Source organism: Acipenser ruthenus, chromosome 45 (genome assembly GCF_902713425.1).
Source record: "Acipenser ruthenus chromosome 45, fAciRut3.2 maternal haplotype, whole genome shotgun sequence".
Lineage (NCBI taxonomy): Eukaryota > Metazoa > Chordata > Actinopteri > Acipenseriformes > Acipenseridae > Acipenser > Acipenser ruthenus.
In genome coordinates, this window is record NC_081233.1 from 9,901,737 (window position 1) to 9,922,911 (window position 21,175).

General features: G+C 36.8%; 2 protein-coding genes across 6 annotated transcripts in view; one reads left to right on the plus strand and one right to left on the minus strand.

The window, feature by feature from the left end:
• The window catches only part of LOC117967026 (calcium-binding and coiled-coil domain-containing protein 1-like), a 90,221-nt gene that overhangs the window by 3,462 nt on the left and 65,584 nt on the right, over positions 1-21,175 (plus strand). The window lies entirely within an intron of this gene.
• Positions 2,328-5,537, minus strand: LOC131720861 (homeobox protein Hox-C11a-like). Its single transcript, XM_059013141.1, has 2 exons — positions 4,644-5,537; positions 2,328-3,237 (listed from the first exon to the last, which is right to left on the minus strand). The coding sequence occupies exons 1-2, from the start codon at positions 5,323-5,325 to the stop codon at positions 3,005-3,007; spliced, it is 915 nt and encodes a 304-aa protein (XP_058869124.1). The 5' UTR covers positions 5,326-5,537; the 3' UTR covers positions 2,328-3,004.

The following is a 21,175-nucleotide window of genomic DNA, read 5'->3' on the forward strand; positions in this document are numbered from 1 at the left end:
CCTTACTCTTTCTCCGCGGTGGGCGGGGGTCGGCCTGTAAAGAAACGGCCTATCTGAAATCTCTTTATTGCACAGAGGTTAAAGGTGTCGGACTTGACTTTATTGAAGTTCAAAGACAACATATATTAACGTGTTTTTTTCTTTCTACGGGATTATAACTGTGTCCCGCCACCATCACGTCGGTTTCGCATAACCTTCGACTCAAAAAAAAAAAAAAAAAAAAATCATTTAAAATCTATTTAAAAGCTGATGGCGTTTTTTTTTAAAAAAATAAATAAATAAAAAGGCTTAAACCCCACGTGTCTCTGTTTCAAAAGCAAGCCCCACCGCCGTCAGTCCTTTTTAAATCCACAACCCAAACTCCCTCCGTCCATCTCTCTGCCGTGCGCTGTTTTAAGAGCGCCTGGGCCTTCCACGTGGTTTATAAACTTGAGCGTTTATAGTACCTGTACTATATTCAGTTTAAGACGAATGAGGGGGGGATTTTGATCTAGGGAAGATTTAATTTGTGATATTAGAAGGGAAGCGTGAGGGGGGGGGCTCTGGACAGGCCATGCCTATGGCATCCCCCCTGTTTGTTTGTGTCTGTTTACTGCGGAAGTCAATCTCAGAACAGACGGTGCAATTAAGTGAAAAATAAGGTATTTAGTGCTTTGGACTTTATGGCAGTGTCTAGACTGGACTGGTTTCTCACGTGTCTATTCGCAGTCCAGTTTATGAGGGGCTAGTGTGCGCTTGCTTTCTTTCTTTATTGCTTGCTTTCTTTCTTTTAAAACACGCAGTCGCGCCATCACCGCATTGTACATTGATCCCCGCGCTCACGAATGCACGGAAGTGTGCTTTCTTTCATTTCTGGGTTAGTACGTGTGGATGCCGACCCAGTCATTATTACACAATAATCTCATATTCCTAACAGGCTTGAGCCACGAATAAAGAAGCATATGCAAATATTGGAACGCGTTACAGTATGGTTAGAATAATAATAATAATAATAATAATAATAATAATAATAATAATAATAATAATAATAATAATAATAATAATAAATAAAAATAATAATAGTATTTACTATCAGTTACTATGATTCAATAATACTAGTATTGTAGTTGGGTGAATTCATAAATGGCGTTCACCAAACGTCGATCGGAAAGAGAAGTGTTATACAGTAACTTTTAGAATTAGGCCTAATTATGATTGACTATTGATTGAAATTGTGGTAATCAAGACTGTTTAAAAATGATAAAGATTGTGTTTTTTTAAGTTACCAAAGTAGGTTATTCAGTGCGCTTTATAATCAGCTATATCAAAAGAACTCGTCCAACACTTCGTTGATTTTTATAGGCAAATTTGACATCACGTTTAGAACGCAGAACACCAATATCAGAAAGAAAGAGTTCCGTCTTTCCGCTCCAAGTGCTTGACTTTAAAGTATCATTGATCTTTCTCGTCTTTCATATAGTTGTTTATTTAAACATATAGCCTACATGCATATGTGCATAGCAATGTTTTTCAATCGCAATGGTAATATATGACGAATGATCTCCCTCCCTCATATAATATATATATATATATATATATATATATATATATATATATATAATGTATGTGTGTGTGTGTGTATATATGTATATATATGTATAATTACAAACAGATCATATTAAGATCAAATGTGCTTCTATTTAGCGAACTTGCACACGTGTTTTTAAAGTGTTTCAGACGACAAATAAGAACATGCATTTTTAATTAACCCCATCAAAAATAATTCAAACTTCTACAAGACCACAATAAACCGAACCGCACGTACATTTCAACAACGATAATCACACTGCTGAAGACATGACCATCTGTGGGATCAGTCAGTGATATGGAACAAATACTGCTCGGTAACAAAGGAAACGTGAGTTTATCTGTAAACTAGGAACTTTGGAATCTCTTGGAATGAACACTCTCTGCTGACATAGTCATGACATCATCCTCGGAATTATTTTAACAATAGCACGTTCACAGCGCTGTGTGTACTTTTCATGCACAGCTGAAGAAGGGGGCTTTTGTCCGGAACGTCCTGAAATAATATTGAGAAAAGACAATTGTACAATTTCGCAGTGTCAATACAAGAAACACTTTATTAATACTCTGTACACTTAAAGTCCCGTTGGAACCACTTTTTAAAACGTAAACATTATTTGCATGTTTGGTGTCTTCATCCCCTTCAATATCCGGTCCTATATATATATATATATATATATATATATATATATATATATATATATATATATATATATATATATATATATATATATATATATATATATATATATAATGTGTGTGTAATTTTTTGCGTGAATAATTGATAATCAATCATTTATATCGGGACGTTTCGGTCTACAAGTCTTAAGTCTTTCTTCAGCTGATATAATTAATTGTATATCTATTATTCACATTTGTGTACCTTCATTACTTTTTCCTTTTTGATTTTGCTCCTTTTGGTACACAGCACTTTTCATTTTTCAAATCATACATACATACGTGTATGATTGAGATTATATATATTAGTGTGTGTGTGTCCGAGTTAATATTTTCATATATAATATTAAAATGATTACTACTTGTTTTTAAATTCATCAGAAAGAAAACGTTGGCTTTGGGCACATTCGATAATAATTAATAGTTATAAATGAAATAAAACAACAATAATAAATGAAAATGTACAATATTGTGAATTGTGAGAACGAACAGTTGCGTCCTAAAAAATAAGTATTTCACACATTCACCAATCACCGATTAAATAAAAAGTCTGTTTCTGAAAATGCCTCCGTCACCACTGTGAATAACCGCGGAGGCAGATTCGCTGCTTCTTCACAATTCAGATCGATTATAATACAGGCAATTCAAATGACAGCTTTTTGAATTTGCTTCTGTTTCTCCTCTCTGTCCGACCCGTCTCTCTTAACGTTTTTTTTTTTTTTTTTTCATTTTGGCTGCAGCGCCCGAGCATGCTTCAAGTTCACAAGAGCGGGTTTCCTGAAAAATACTGCAGGCGATCTCTGCTCAGTTTCTTTTCTTTCATTCTGCGGTTTTGGAACCAGATCTTGACCTGTCGGTCGGTGAGGTTGAGCATTCGGGATAGCTGGAGTCGCTTCTCCTTGTTGATATAAACGTTAAAGAAGAATTCTCTCTCCAGCTCCCGAATTTGGAACTTGGAATAAGGGCATCGCTTCTTTCTAGTCCGCGGTGCACCTTGGGTATAAAAACAAAACAGAACGTTATAAAACAACAAAACTGATGCAGCCCCCATAACACACTGAACAATAGCTTCAATGCAAACTCATAGGCTTCAACTCACTCTAACCTTTAAGTATTATTATTGATGTAGCAGGTTTTTAAACACGTTTTTATCAAAACCATGAATGCTAAAACGCGTTTAATCTGTTGCAGTGAGATTCGTGTTTTAATTGCTTGGTTTTTAGCAGATTTTTATATTTTAATATTTCAATAACAGTAGCAGTGTTTTGTCGTGTAGGTCCGCTGTTTGTCAGATTTGTTAGACTCCTTTTAATGGACACGCTTAGGTCTATGCAAATGTAGTATTAAATATACACGTTTGCAACCTATTTTTTTCCCTGTTTTTGATGAAGAAGAGTATAGAATATTTAACTTAACACACTTGAATTATCATAGCACTGGCATAATTTGTATTTTTCACAATAATTACTGTATCTAATATGTAATCACAACATGCAAAACGTGGCTTAAATAACAAACACACTGTTGCCAATGTGGCATTCATTTATTTTCCTTTGTTTACCTACCATATAAAAATGATTCAAGGTTGTTTATTTTAATTGTGATTTATTGGTACGATTAATATTGCATATATTCTGGTTTTCTGCACAGATTTTAAAATGTACACATTTTTTTTGCGCTATTGCAATAAGCTTCGCTATAATACAGAATAAAAAATAAAATCCTGCCCTGCGTTTTTCATATGATTTCCATTCACTTTAGACACAAATAATGACCAATTGAGTATTTTCTGTTATCTTTTAACTGCACTCATAACTATTTTGGTAGTGCATTTTGGAAATCTTATAAAACTGGATATTCAAATTGTCATGAAGTATGTTGCTTATTAAAGCAAAGCCACATATTTACATTGTCCTGTTTTGTTTGCCACAATATATTTTATAACCAAATTGCCCCCAATGCATACAGCAATAAAGGTCCCATGCGTTCTGTTATTCTAGTTACCAAGTTACATGCACGTTGCTTAAAAAAAAAAAAACTCTGAGAAGTCACAGGAAGCCAAGGGCTATGTTCTGCTCAATTGGTTTTTACCCTCGACAGCCCAACAAGAAAATCTGTTAAAACTGCCCAATGCAAGTTCACGATCAAAGTTCGGATTTGTCACAATAGCGCGCTCTTAAAAATTTCACAGACTCGGAGATAGCACTGACTGAGTGTAACATCCGATTTTTTCAAAGCGTTTTCCCATCGTAAAACACATTCTTGTTCGAAGACACGGGTTTGTAGGTTATAATAAAATCCGCAGAATGCTTATAAAACTCCACATAAAATTTGACCGACAATACATCGAGCTCCTTCCTTAACCCTTTTTCCTTTTACAGCTCTCTCTCTCTACCTACTGGAGATGCTGGTTTTGCTGCTGTTCCCTTCTTTGTTGACGGAAGCGGTAGCCGAAGATCCAGAGGTCGTGTTTTCCTCCTCGTCCTCCGGGTCTTTCTCTGGGTCTCCCCCGTCAGTCAGTGCGCCGGCTTGAGCCTCTGGCTCCAGCTTGTTCGCCTCGTTCTTTTGTAAACACACTTCGGTCTGGCCGTCCGGTCCCCCGCAGTAGGTGTTTTCGAAAAATCTGTCAAAGCTTTGAGGCAGGACGTTGCTTTTGCCCATGCTGGAATAGAAACCCGTGGCGGGGTGGTTCGAGTTCGGGTGCTGGTGGTGACTGTACACGCTCTCGTTTTTCATTAGCATTTCTGTCATGGTCGAAGACGGTAGGCACTCTCTGTGCATGAGTTCTTCCGCAGCGTAGGCATAATTGCTTCTGTGGTGCCATTTACTGGAGGGATCCAAGCCATAGGGCACCTCTCTCACCGGCTGCACTTGAGACAGATTTGTAGAATATGGGTATGTGATTTGGCGAGAAGGGGCCTGTGGTAAAAACGAGGGCACCGCTGAAAACTCGGGCACGTAATAAGTGCAGCTCGGGAGATATAGATTGGAGGCACAGCCGGTCCTCTCCCCAAATTCAGCAGCAGATCGTTCTTTGCGCGTTTGGGTGCAGAAATTGCCTAGATTCACTGAGTTAAACATCGTTCTCCCTTTCCCGCTGTATAGATAGATGTTTTTGGATCCGAACTGCGGTGGGGGAAAAATTTGGGAAGGCTCGATGACGCGTTATCCGTGTAAGTCTCCCTGGAGCCACGTGATCGAAAGTAGATATACTCGTATATCAATTCGGAGCACTTAGATGCGTAGGGGTGGTTCTGTTCTAGGTAAGATCTCAGAGGTTCAAACGATTGGTTTCCAAACACCGCAAGAACATTATGAAAATCAATAGCAGATTTCGAGTCATCTTGGTAAGGCACTCCCCTCTAGCAAGAGTTCAGAAAAAAAAAATACATGCACACACACACACACACACACAATATCAAGTGCAAGGTTTAATCTCGATAATATACCTTCCTGAATCGTCCATGCTGATGTATTAAGCATTTCTTTTTATTAGTATTAATTCATCGATCGATTCTTGATCACCTGCATCGTATAGAGAAAGCATGCCATTGAATTAGTAATATATCACGGCCCGAAGCAACGAGTTTAGTCAATACTCAATCAATAGTCAGAGCCCCCTTCTTTTTAAAGTTTTCTGAAATATTTATTATAAGATGCGTTTTGCATTTTTAATGTGAATGTTTATTTTCAAACAGTGTAGGCTGCGAATTACCAGCATGCTTTATTCGTAATGCTAAACACAATGCCTGGCTGATATTAATGCCTCTTCGATTATAAAGCTATGAAACCCATTCTATTAAAAGCAGATTCTATTTTTAAATGGAATGTTATTTACAAAAAGGTTCATAAGTCTAAAACAGCTACAAACTATTCGTTCAACTGATTTCTATTTAATCTGATGTAACTATCACTGACACTGTTATCTGCTGTATTATTGAATTGTATTTTGTCACACTTGTACTTGCTTGAACCAAAGTCATTGTGTTTTATCTTGCTCTTAATTGTAGTAATACTTGTACTGTGATTCTTGAAATGTATTTTTGTTTACGACTGTAAGTCGCCCTGGATAAGGGCGCCTGCTAAGAAATAAATAAATAATAATAATAATAATAATAATAATAATAATAATAATAATAATAATAATAATAATAATACTCTTTCCCTCAATATGTTTATTTTCCTTATCCATCTAGTTTTGCCATTTTATTCAATACATTTCTTCCCAGAAAGGAAACGTGTATAATATTTCAAAAGCTTTAAATACACGTTCTTTATAATCCTTTTTCCTGGGTGGTCTTTCGAAATTCAGAATTCTTTTGAAGGGATATAAGAAACTCTGTAAGGATAATTACGCGGTACACGGTAAAACGAGACCGAGTTTCTGTGAAGGAAATGGAGAACCTATTATAATGAAGTGACCCTTCAGGATCTCAAAAAGGACGAGACGTGTCCGAGCAAAAACCATTAATATCTCTCTTTCCTTAAAAACGTGTGGTTTATTTTCTCTATGGAATAGATCACCCGTCTCCTTTTAAGGGTTACGTATTGTTGGGCGCCTTACGTGTTGGAAATACCAGAACGCATTGCACAACAGATTTGCATATTTTTTTCACAACATAAACGTGTTAATGAACCGTCATTTTCAGAAAGGTTAAACCAAACAACCCCAAATGTTTGTCTCCTAACTGGTTCATTGTGATTGCACATCTTTGTTGGGCGAACTCCATGGGGAAAATTTGAGATTTAATATAGCTGACGTAGAGTTTACTTATTTCTCATATGGTAACTAAATCTTTATTTAAAATATATTTTCATAGACAATATACATTCCTATAGAGACGTTACCCTGCACGTGGAAGGTTTTGGAGGAATATACAATAGAACGCATTGCCGGGTTAAATTAATCTCGTCAGACACACTTATTATTATTATTATTTCAAAGCGAGTGTTTATATAATTTAATGTTACTTGGAGCGGAATGAATGAATCCCTTTTAATCAAAATGGCGCGATTGTAAGGTTTGGTACATGAAACATTTAATACACATGGTACTCTAATGTAACTTCTATGCGATAATACTGCAGCATAGACACGGCTTTTGGTTGCATCCGATACATTATTTAAATCTTGCAGATCTCTCTGAATGGAAGTCCATGGGCTTTATCACCGCTTTGATCAAACGCACGCTGCTTCGGGCCGCTTTGGGGCAAACTTTTAATTAAAGTGTCAGTAGACCTTTTACCGGTCGCTTTATAGAGCTGTATTAATACCAAGTAAAAAAAAAAAAAAAAACAATACGACCATTGCGATTCTTTACGAGTCTAATTATTTCCCCAGGTTTTCTCTTCATTAAAATATTCTGTGTCGTGAAAGCCAAGCCGCAGTACTCGTAATATGTGCAATAATCGGTTGGAAGTCTTTGTGTGTGTGAGAGAGTCTGTTGTAGAAAGCTAGTATCTCTTTGAAGGTTAAACCGTGAGAACGTGTATAAATAATTTGGCAGGCGACTCTTGCGCTGCCATGCATTTTTGTTATTATTATTATTATTATTATTATTATTATTATTATTATTATTATTATTATTATTATTTACCATACTTTATTCCAAATGCTACGCCAATAGCTTAATTATACCAGCAGCGTCACGAAGGTTCTAAATTGTGCTGGCGTTCTGAAAGAGGTTTTATGTTTACTCTTTTGGTTTGTGTAGACATTTGCACCATCTTGTTTAAAACGCTATTTTTTTAAAAAAAAATCTTTTTGTAGATGAAAGGTTGGGGAGAGCGCAGGATTCCTGAAATCAAGTACAAAGAGCGAGACAGCTGCGCTGACACAGGACTTGAATTTGACCACCAAAGCCCGAATCCCGACTACCATAAAACGGCGAGTGAGGGCTGGAGAACCAGTCTCCTTTTGTTATCTGAAAACAGGACGGGGAAAGAGAATCGGCGTTAAACACACACACACACACACAGATACATACACACTGATACACACCCCTACACACACTCCTACACACACACATACATACACACTGATACAAACACACACAGATACACACACACTGATACACACCCCTACACACACAAACATACACACACATACACACTGATACACACACACAAACAGATACATACACACTGATACACACCCCTACACACACACACACACACACACACGTTTGCATTCCTATATTTGTGGGGACTTCTCATTGACTCTCACTATATTTTAAATTTACTATTTCTAACTCGTGTCAGACAAAAACTCCACACAGGGTGAAAGTCGACAACAAACTCAATATTTGTCACTATTTATTTATTTATTTATTTATTTATTTATTTATTTATTTATTGAAGGCATATTCAGTTTTACACAGCGGGGACGTCCCCACAGCGTAGTTTATTTTATTTTATTAACTCAAATGTTGGCCTCACATGGATAGTAATACCTACGCACACACACAAAACATGTTAACAATTTTAACCCCAAAACCATCTTTTAATATAATTCCTGTTTCAAAACAGACAAAACTATTTCGTCAGACTGGTTCTGTGGTTGAGAATGTCTAACCAGTGGATTTAGGGCTCTCCCCTTCTTTCTCTCTTTCTTTCCCTTTGTTGTTCTCTCTCTTTTGGGATAGAAGGAAATATAGATTGTTTCTATTAAAGCCTTGCTTCCTATAATGTTGCTTGACATTCCAAGACTAAGGCTGTGTTTATTGTTATTAATTTTGCTGCTATTGGTCGCATAGTACTACAGGTCGTATTGGTATAAGTAGTATTTTTTATACGTTAACTAAAATATGGTAGAACAATTATAAATTAATGTTTAAACTCGTGTTTCAAATACTATAGCAACCCGTGTCTTATTTGTGCGGCTGAATTGAATCCTTGAACTAAAGCGGATACACAATCTACATCCTCTCTCCATAAACACAAAACGCAGAGACACTGCAATATTGCGGTTTGACTTCCGCCGGAAGTAGCCTTGTAAACAAGGCTTATGTTATAAGGTAAGCTGTCAGTCTGTCTGTCACGCCGGAAGAGGACGAGACAGTGTTAATATAAACCCAGTTCGAACTTGGAAAAGTGTACTTGACGCGATTCGATCTCTCAAGCAAATCGCGGGAGACTCGAGTCAAACACAACAGAACGAGGACTGAATGCAAATTCTGGATGGACAGTCATGGGGGGGGGGACGGGGGACCCGTGGCCATCTCAATTTTGTATGCTATATATATATATATATATATATATATATATATATATATATATATATATAATATGTATATGTGTGTATGTATGTGTGTATAATATATATTATATATATATACACACACACACACAATTTTGCTCCTGAATTAAAACATTACATTTATTTTAGAATCGATTTAAAATTGTGTTGCAAATCCGAATTATTAAATCATTCTAGAACACATCGAAGAATCCATTTACTTTCAGCCCATAAAAATCTATCCTATTTCAATAAAACATGGTATTTCATCTAACATTTAAATAGATAAATAAATAAATGGTATATTTTTATTGCTTCAGTCTGTATTTTCTCTCCGCCAAAAGCACTTTAAATTTTCCAACTAAATGTCAATTGAGTTGGTCTCTCTGGTAAAAGGCAGATAAACAAACCATTGTCAAACTGTTAGTCAAAAAGGCAGGAGGCAGTCTGTGTGTGTGTGTGTGTGTGTGTGTGTGTGTGTGTGTGTGTGTGTGTGTGTGTGGAGAGAGAGACGCAGTTATGAGCGATATTATTATAAACATGCTTGGGGTCAATTCTTGATTTTGAAGTCCCTTTTCAAATCCTTGCATACTTTTAAACACGTAATAATAGCTGTCATTGTTCAGCTGCTTTCATTTAATGCCCATTTAATTAACTAACGTTAATTGAAGTAATTTGTTACCACTGTGAGAGTAATGCTATTTGCATTGTTGAGCAGTTGATTAACACGGAATGTGAATTGGAATTAAGAATTTATTTTGGAATGGAAAAACAGAAATGAACCTGATTTTTACAAATACAAAAGGCAACCGTGTCGCTTCTGAAATGTACCCCTACAATCTGTGTTTTTGTCATGTTTTGTGCACATTGATTTCCGGTAGCTGATACACGATCCGTGAACTTGACGCAAAAATGCATCTGTACCTTGAACTCAATTTTACACCCAATTCTTGAGACGTTGCAGAAAATAGCGCTGCGATTCTCAGGTGCTTTAGAAACAGGCCGGCCGGGCACATTCTTAACTGCGGTCTTTAAGGCTTGTTCACTTTGTGGAATTCAAACCATCGTTGACTCCATTGGCAGCATTCCATTGGTTGAACCTTTCTTAGCTTTTAAGAATTTGCGACTTACCATTAATACATAAATAAATACATTCCATAAAGATTTCTCTTATCTCTGACTATACTGGTGGAGCGAATGTGACAGAATTAATATTATCCCATGACGGCCCAGATACATTTAATTGGTTTTAAGACCGACTGTTAAATTCTTGCCTGAACTGTGAACATTTTTCAACTGAAAAGAAAACACTGGGTTATGTGAGAGATGTGGTCTCAAATAACAGGAACACGCCGCAAAGAAATGTAAAAATTAAATAAAAAATAACACATTTCCTTTATGAATAAGTACTATACACCTACGTGTATAATCAGCCTGCATTTGTGACTTTAGAACACTCAGTATCCCTTTGTGTGGACAATTCTACCACGTTAAAGTTTGTGATCTATGTATATTTATATAATGCATATGTTTGATTTTTTTCCTTCAGTTTTGGCAGGGCAACCTGAACTGCACTCCCCCAAACGGGTTTCAAATTCGTGACCGAATGGGGCGATTCAGAACGGCGTGCTGTCAATAAGGCTGTATGGGAAGCGTTTACGTGTGTAGTTGGAGAATGTATTTTTTTCTCTCAATAAATACTTTTACACAACGCGCATTTGGTCGCGTTAAACCCGGTCCATCCCGCTATTTTAATCCATCGCCGCATTGTGTGTGGCGGGCCTGGGTCTGTCCGTGACACAAGAACACGACTGCCTCGTCAAATCTCTTTCATAGAGAAGACGGCTTATGTGAAACGCTTCCTTTTTCATAAACCGCAATGTTCGTGTTTTAAACGATTCTTGTAAAAAGTTTTCCCATCGCACTGCGCGCCGTGTCTTTCGACTTGTGCCTCTTAAAATCCGATCAAAGCGATTTTAATATTTCCCGCAGACATCGTTAAATACATTTCAATGTTTATATATATATATATATATATATATATAAAATAAATTCCTGTGGTTCACCAGCATTTGTAAAAACATGAATTATTATTATTATTATTATTATTATTATTATTATTATTATTATTATTATTATTAGTGCGCTTTACAGTAACGCTAGCGCGGGTCCAATCTTAATGGAAGTGATGGCTTCGAAACGGATTAACAATAGATCAGTCAATAACCAAGTTTAAATTATGTTTTCTTTTACTATATTTCAATAAGTCTTATAATTATTGTCCTTTTTAATGGATTTCAGGGTTTTTTGAAACCAGGGTACTTTATAATAATTCAGAATGCTGCTGTGCATAGATGAGAGCCCGGATCCAATTACATGAAAAAATAAAATAATTTCTAACCCGTTTGATTAACCCCACTTCACATAAACATGTGTGCATTTATAAAGTATAGCAAACACACTTTATATTCAAACACATACAGGATGTCCAATACTTCTCAGGGTAACTTATCCTTCCCCAAACACTTCACATGAACAGTTGTGACCGGAGGTGATTTATATGAAGCAGGAATGGATAAAGACATACATAAATTAACTCTCCTATTACACTAAGCAACTGGTGTTTGATGTTTATGTAAAACTCTATGATCGTATGGGTTTTGTATCTTTAAAACAATCCATGTTTACCTGAAAGCTAATCTCAAACGACCCTCCATATCCCATCTCTAAAAACACAATGTCTTTACCTACAACTAACTTCAACCGCTAAAATAGATTCGTCCGGTATTCTGTATAAGCGCATTAAACTTTCTACAAAGGGTCGCGTTCTATTAAAACAAATAAAAAAACGACGCTAGAATTAAGCAGCTGACGCATGCCGTGTATAATTCTGCGCGTCTGTGTATCTGATACAAAGTCTTTGTAATTTTAGCTGGTTTTTACGCATCTATTTGGTTGGCGATCACCGCATGGCAAAATGCACAGTGAACGTTTAATTCCACAGCCATGTGCAGCGTGTTCTGGAATACACGGGGGGGGGGGGTCTCTTACAGTGTGCACATTTACAAACACAGTGCAACATCCGCACACTGTACATCTGCCTGCCCTGCTATGAGATTCACGCTGCTGCAGGGCTGACCCGACAGTTTGTATAGTTCAGTTTCTTCTGCAGCGTGTTGGAGGAGTGCACGTGTAAAATCCGCATTGGATTTCGTGTGTGTGTGTGTAGATACAATTCTTAATATATACGGTCATAGTAGAAGCAGTCTGTAATTTTAATTATGCATATGCATTGGCATTTTGCATTGAATCATAATGTAATTTGTACCAGCGCTTGGTATTGTAGAGCTTTTACGTCAATAATAATTAGATGCACTCAGAAATCAATCAATAGGAAGTCTATGCATTGCTTCCTCAGCCTGTCCTTTGCTGTAAAACCAGCGGCTCTCAGCACTGAATAGCTTTTCTTCAATGTTAGCAGAACCTACAGATCATGATGTCGTTATTGTTTTTATTATAACCGCTGCTTCCCAAAGTAGTCTGATTCTAAATACCTCGCCTCAACGTCTTTGGTGCAAGTATATATTAGTATTTGAAATTGTGTGTTGGTATAACCGCGTGTCAATAAATTAATCAATTCAATTGATATACGTTTTAGGTAATGGCTTAATAGATTTACATTTTCTGTTTGCTATATAACTTCACATTGATTCTGAGTTTTAGAAGCAAACCTTCTCAACCACTTGTGCCGTTTACTTCACAGAATCCCACTATAGATTAAATACAGCCTATCAAACGTTACCCAATATCGACGCCATAATGGTGCGGTTTCCATTTCATTACAGAGCCGCAGTGTGCTATGCAATGTCAGATGTATAGGAAGCAGTCTGAGACAGCGCTCCGAGCAATGTAATCCGAGCTGCAGAGATCGGTGCTTTGAGCCGGGGTGCACACTAAACCATTGCTCGCTGCGTATTTTAGCGTTGTCAAGCGAGCACCAGCAAAACAAAGCTTCACTTTATAAATAATAAAAAATTATTATATAAATCAACCCCCCTCCCCCCCCCCCCCCCCCCTATTAAAATTATTATTATTATTTATTTCTTAGCAGACGCCCTTATCCAGGGCGACTTACAATCGTAAGCAAATACATTTCAAGTGTTACAATACAAGTAATACAATAAGAGCAAGAAATACAATAACTTTTGTTCAAGCAAAGTACAAGTGTGACAAACCACAATTTAATAATACAGCAGATAATAGTGATTTAAAATGCATTAACAAGCACCCTAACCCTGTCATTTGTTTCAGTACGTATCTGTATTGTATGGGTAATAAAATGAAATCCATATCGTTGTCAAGAGCATTTTCTTTGCATAAGGAACAGGCTTTTAAAAATGGTATTCAATATAGACCTAATCATATGCTCCTGTCACTAAGTATTGGACATACAGGACAATCCACATTGAAAGCAGAAAGCATTTCTTAAAAAAAAAAGTATATATTAAATAATAATAATACATCGGAATAGCAGAAATGTTAATTATGTAAAACAGATTTACGAGGTTTAAGAGTTCGTACCTCGGTTGGCTTACCCGCTCCTTTTTGATTCCTAGCGGCGGGTCGTAGGCCTTCTCAAACATTAGGCCTAATTTGAGGCTCGTTTTATGGCGTTTAATTTCCTTTCCGGCTCAGACACTGTCGCTTTTTACAAAGTTGAGACGATCTGAAGTCTCCGTTATAGTAATCTTAATCTTCGTTATTCCTAAAATAAAAAAAATAAAAAAAGATCCATATCTCTTTTTCTCCCCGCTATGCCTCGCTTTTTATTTTACGAAAAGGAGAAATAAGCTACGGAAGTCAGAGTGTCCTCGCTGTCTTGTTGTAGCAAAACAATGAAAATGGTGGTCATTCGTTTACCATATAAGGAACGATGCTAACTTGACCTTCACTTTGTATTGATTCCCCGCCCCCCCAGACAGACAGCAGTAAACAGGAGAGGATATTTAACAAAAGGACGGGAAGCAACTTGGACCATCCATAAAAAAAAAACAAATAAAAAAACGCACAGTCGGTAATCACTCGTCTTTGGGAAGTTGAAAATTTACTTGCACTTTGGAAAAGGGAGGGAGGGGGGTCCGTGCTTTTAAAAATAAATACACAACAACAAAAGAAGTCTACTTTTCTTCAGGTAATAAACCACCAAGGTGATACAATGCAGAGCATGTCTGGTTGAAACCTGCCCGGAGTTTTTTATTGTTGATTTCTAACAAGCAAACGGCAAAGCAGCTTTGGTCTAGGGATCTGTCGGGCGTGTTGTGTCTGAGAAGTACAGAGAACCCCCTCTAAAACCCCGTCGGGGAGCGCCATAGCCTCGACAGGACAACCTTTAAAAAAAAAATACACAGGAGTGACACGGTTTACAAATGCATCTGTGTACGAATTCTGTAAACGTAATAACTTCGATTCTGCCTCCACACTCCCCGCAGCTTTCTATACAAACAAGCCGAATCTGTCTCTCTTATAAACACAGAGCAAACCCAGTCATGTGAATTCACCATATCGAAGAAATGTAATCCTGTTACTATGAATCCACGTATGTATTTGACTTATTTTTATTAAGTAAAGTGTTGTCCAAATTATAGATCTGTAATCTGTGTGATATAATATAATATATCTTAATCTGATCTAAAGTGTGTGTGTGTGTGTATATATATATATATATATATATATATATATATATATATATATATATATATATATATATATAAATATAAATTAGTCATTTCATTAGTAAAATAGGTGTCGACAACTCTCAGATAATTTAACTAAATAAACACTCTGATATAATCAGTGTTAGTTTTCGTAGCATTGTTTCATTTGTGTATTGCGAACACACATGAAATCCTGTTTCGGTAACATTTTAATCGTTCACATACTTACAGAAGCGCAGAAATCAGCATTACAGTGTAAAGTGTGTAAATAATAAAATGTCTCTTTTAAACGTTGCCTGTACAGTTATTTATTTGGTTCGGAGAGTTGTTGTTTGTAACTTGCATGTCATTCTACATCCAACCCGATGCCTAGTAATACAGCTTGGAGACCGTTCGCCTTCCAGCAATGAAATTGTTTCTTAAAATAAACAATGCGTTTTAAATTCTAAGTTTCAATAACGCAGTGGCACACTTCGCTCGGCTAACCTCCATTGACTTTTCTATCCAAATCGTATTTGCAGAACAATTTGCACGGAATGCACCGTATTTATATTTCCCTTGAGCTCAGGAGAGGCCGGTGGAAGAAATGTCTGATCTGGTGTTGTTCTCCCGACTGCCTCCCTTTTTTATCTGGCATTTCGTTGTAAGGATTTTAAGCATATGCCTTGCTTTGAACAGGGGATTCAGATTGAGTTTTTGAAATAGATGGATTAAATATGGATTCTATAAAAAATACATATTGGACAATCGTACAGTTACAGTATGTCAAAAAGCAGATCAGTTTCTATTATTATTATTATTATTATTATTATTTTAAAATACGAATATCAGTTGCATTCGCAATTAATTGTGCAGCAAACTACATGAAATGAAAAGGAACACGTTCATTTCCTTTCGCCTTTCCCTATCTCCAGTATTGCGGTATTAAATAAAAGCGCTGGCTGGATCTTAGAGTTTAAAAAACATTTCAAATACATGAACAGATTCTAGTTGACTTGATTTCGTTTATTGTTTACATGCCTCTGTTTGGACTGGCTTCCTGTCAGTAAAATAGCATTGATCCTTTCTGATATACTGTTAGACATGTGTTCGTGCAAGTTTCTGTAGCCTACAATATGAAATGTATTGAACAGATACTTTTATTATATGAAATACTAGATGCACCACCTTATTACATTCGGCTAATGGCAGCCTTCGTTTAAATTTCACTGCAATATGTTTTTGTTTTGTTTTTTTTTTGGGGGGGGGGGGGGGTTTACAAATTAAAAATACGTAGTCTGATTGACAGCTACCCCACGATTTTGTAAAATAGAAATTGTGAATAATCTTCGTTTTGGGAGCAAACTGTTATAGACACGTTGCATAGAATAGCCAGAACAAATAATCTTCCCTTTTAATATAAACACAATGGTTCATTTTGATAGATTATACCCGTCTATTTTACTTTCTCAGAGATTGTTTCCAACTTTATTATTATTATTATTATTATTATTATTATTATTATTATTATTATTATTAATAATAATAATAATAATAATAATAATAATAATAATAATAATAATACTACAGTGGGTTTTGAAGTACACAGAGTTGCCTGCTAGGCATACATTAATGCCAGATTGGTATTTTAAAATTGAAATACTCACGAGACATCTTTTTCACGTTTTACCTTTGCTCCTATATTTTGTGTGTGTGTAATTATAGATAGATAGATAGATAGATAATATAATAGATAGATAGATATAATTACACACACACACACACAATATAGGAGCAAAGGTATAACGGGAAAAAGATGTCCAATCCGATTGATGATGATATAGACCTATATATAGCCTATAAACTTCATCAAATGATTATGCCTAAGTGTCGTCAGTTTAGTTTAAATCTACCATATTATTATTATTATTATTATTATTATTATTATTATTATTAAATAAAGTTTTTAACACAATCAGAAGTGATTATGTTGGCCTACTCGATCGAAATTAAACCACGGCCCCAGCGCCTGAAACCAGCAAAGTCGGAAAACGCGCAAATGACTCTTGTATATAAAAAAAAATCCCATCCCTAGGTCAAGTCTGTCTCCGGGTTTGTTTTCCAGGACCGGACCCCCAGCGCGTTTTCAAAATACCACCCGGCGGCCGCGCTGTGGCCTGTGGGAGCCACCGGGAGCGAGGCCGAGTGCAGACAGACCCGTGACGCACAAGTTCTGAGTGAAGTGCAAACCCGAGACCGCTGACCTTTGCGGCCTTTGAGACCAAAAAAAAAATAAACCAATAAAACCACATTGAGGAATGAGGCAGATCTGAATATCGGTTTCGTCTCTGTTGTAATTGTAGTTGCTAAATATCGTCAAATATACCTACAGCCCACAAAATGGTTTTGACCAAAAAAAAAATATATATATATTTTGTTGTGTATCATTTAAAATGCAGCCGCTCGTAATCAAGCAGTCTCGGGCAAACGTGTTTGGGTTTCTGGTTAATCTCTAAACGGTGTTAGTTTATTATTATTTTTTGTTAGTTACACTGAGATCTACACATTGTAGAGTATGGCATAAACAGTACATCCCAGAATATTGTGTGTGTGTGTTACGTTTAGTGTTAGGAATGTTTAGGGTCAAATAACCCTATGTGTTTCAGACTCAACTGAATGGTTATCGATAACACATAAAACGTGCATTTAGATATTTGGAGACCTGTAGGCCTACTCGTTTTCAAAAAGCAGTGTGCCACACCTCAACTCGCACACAAAACCCGGTTTTACTCAGATTTCTGTATCCCCATAGCATTCTGTATCCCCGCCTGTGCAGATGCAGTTTTTCAAAGCTGGACGTGGTTGCGCGATATTCCTGTGCCTCAACCCCACTCTCAAACACTACCATTGAATTATACTGCAGTTTGCAACAAATATTTATAACAAGACCAAACTAATGCTGTAGCAAAATAAAAAACAGCACATAACACCGCGGATTTTCTACAGTACGCTCAGCCTCCTGCGTTGCTCGATACACGAAACCCTTGATTAAAAGTAACCTTATGAAACTGTATTTCTTTTAAAAACCCATTTTAATTTTATTACATGTAAATACTGTTCAGTAACATCAAGCCTTCACGTATGGCGATCTTGATCAACGCAGGCGTCAAATCTAAGGGGATACAGAATTCTAAGGGGGTACAGAAATCTGCGTAACACCGGCCTCTGAAAAGCGATTTGTCTTTACACCACACGACTATTGATATATTAACGGTTTTCCAAGTACCCCATGTATATAACCATTGCTCTTCTAACTGTATGATTTAATATAGAAGTCGAAAATGTGTTTATATAATTAGCAGGAAAACGTGCTAGCAAGACATATCTAAAAAGAGACACTATCTTAAATCCATCTGTATGCCTGACTATAGACCTATGCAAATGTTCGTTAGCAGGCGTTAAAAAAAAAAAAAAAACTCATCAAATATATCTATAACCCTGCAGACACGTGGTTTGGTATCCGATCACATGTATTTATACATTGCAAACGTGCAATGCATCACACCAGGACTTGACTAGAACCAGCTTAATGTTATTGCGCAGTGTAACGGAGCATCAATGTCGACTCGAGCTCGTTTATCAGAATACAAATGATTAAAGACTACAACATGTATTCGCATCACATATTCCTGCGCCTCAGCAGTGATTTTAAGCTGATTTATTCACGGCTCCGTCTTATGCTATCTCTACAGCATCTCTGTTCGGGGGGGGGGGGTGCTTGCTGGTAAAAGCAGGTAGCCTCGCGTTTCTTCACATACATGCATCCCTACATACCAATCGTCCTTCTAAAATAAATTCACACTTCCAAAATGAGCTGTCTTCAATGAGGAATCGGAGTCTTGCTATGGTGCTCTCTTCAATTCCATTTGTAAGTGAATTTGTATATGAATTTGGACAGCATAAAAGATGAGAATTCATGCAAGCCTGTCCTTGCAAAAACAAACCTACATTTAATTGCAACGCCGCTGTGTGTTGGCTCGCATGCACAAACCTTTAACACTGTATAGCAGGACTTCTGCATACTCCCTACACGGCAATGACCGCTGGCTTAGGATGTGTTCCAATCCACTGCAAACACGCACAGCTAACAAACAAGAGGCTACACAAATGCGACTCGTTTTCTGTCTTCCTGCTTAAATACAGCCTTTTTATCTTTACCTGAGTTTCAGAATATAGCGGTTCTATGCAGTTCTATCACGAAGAGTATTTGTATGCATGGCAAGTGGAGACACCATCCCAAACGCTTAAGAATAATAACACGAACATTGTGGTTTTTAAACATATTAGTACTTATACAAGGTGCACTGTCTATTTAATTTCTGCTAACACGTGTTTTTTTTTATTTGCAGTTTGTAGAATATATGTTTATTGTAGGTTTTTTCCTACAAGTCTATGATGCGATTAATATATTTGAATGCATTTTTATTATTATTTCAAAGTTAACCGAAGAAATTGCTGTGAAGAAATTTTGCTTCACTGGCAAATTGAAGTTTAAGCATGACCCCGGGCGAACCATAAATAATTAAACTTGCGTAAAATGCAACAGCTAATTCCAAGGCCAAGTGTGTGTGTGTGTGTGTGTGTGTGTGTGTGTGTGTGAGTGAGTATGTCTGTGGCATAGGTTGGTACGCATTCTGCAGTCCGCTTTATTCAATCTGAAACCAATGTAATAAACTCTGAGCATCACTGAGCTTCTGTGAGCTCGGTGTAAAATCTACGTGTTTTTGTTTTTCTATATTATCCTCGAATAATTTGTGTTAGATTTTTATATGTATTACTTTTATTGTCAAAGTATATCCACGTACGTGCAATCAAATGAAGACCGAGTCGCTGGTTAAACAATAAGCGGGGTCCATAAATACAGCTGAAAGGTTTACCTGTAGCGCACTATTACAATGTGAATTATATGATGCTGTCATTAAACATTACGTTATCGAGAGACGTGTTAAACCCTAATCATTTTTCGCAGTGAAATTACGGAATAAAAGCCCCCGAACCAATATAAACTCGTGCCAAGGGACAATACTCAACATAAAAATAGTGTAAAATGATACTGCTGGAGAACACAAGAATCTATTTAAATCGTGTTTTTTGGGAATCTTTTTACAGAAAAACACACCCGCAAACCATCAGCAATTATCTCTGTCGATGAAAACAAAAACCGTCCTGCGTTCGTTTAATAGATAGAACCAAATTTGGATTTCGAATGCTTTTTTTTCTCGAAGGCTTCTTTTTTGGATCCAGCGTAACGAATGGTTCTTTTATAGAACCCCGAGCAAAACAATCGTTCCGGGCACAGAACGCCTACAAATTCGAAGTAGAACGAGCGCAAGAACCCCCATCTAATATTGTAGTATTGCAAGACCTCCGATTCTCACCAGCAGAAAGGTACTGCATGATTCTAGCACAGTATAGGATCTGCTAATAATAATAATAATAATAATAACAGGTCCATATACTCAACATGGCATTGTCATAGCTTAACAGCTGCGTCATAGCTAACCTGTTTTCATGGAAATGGAATTCGGACACGTACACAATATGCTTAATTTATTTGACATGAAATTAAAGGAAGATGCGGCAATGGAAGTAACGCAGATTCAAAGTTTCGAGAAGTCTGCGACGCATCCATTGTGTTCCTCCTGGTATAATACCTGCTGTGCTTTTAATACGGGGCTGGATGTTGCGATTTTAAAAAGGGATACAGATTTCAGACCTCTTAATGCACTTTTTTTCCGGGCGCTATTGAAATGAGATGGCCCGCTTTGAATGCTTTGGGTGGATATCGGTTGCGTGGGTCGTGTTTGCTGTAGGAAGGGTATTTTATAAATAAACCACCAATCCATGTAGTTGGATATGTTCTTTAAAATATTCTATGAAGACTGACTTTAGTATTATTATTATTATTATTGTTATTGTAAATTGTCATTTTTGACCGCATT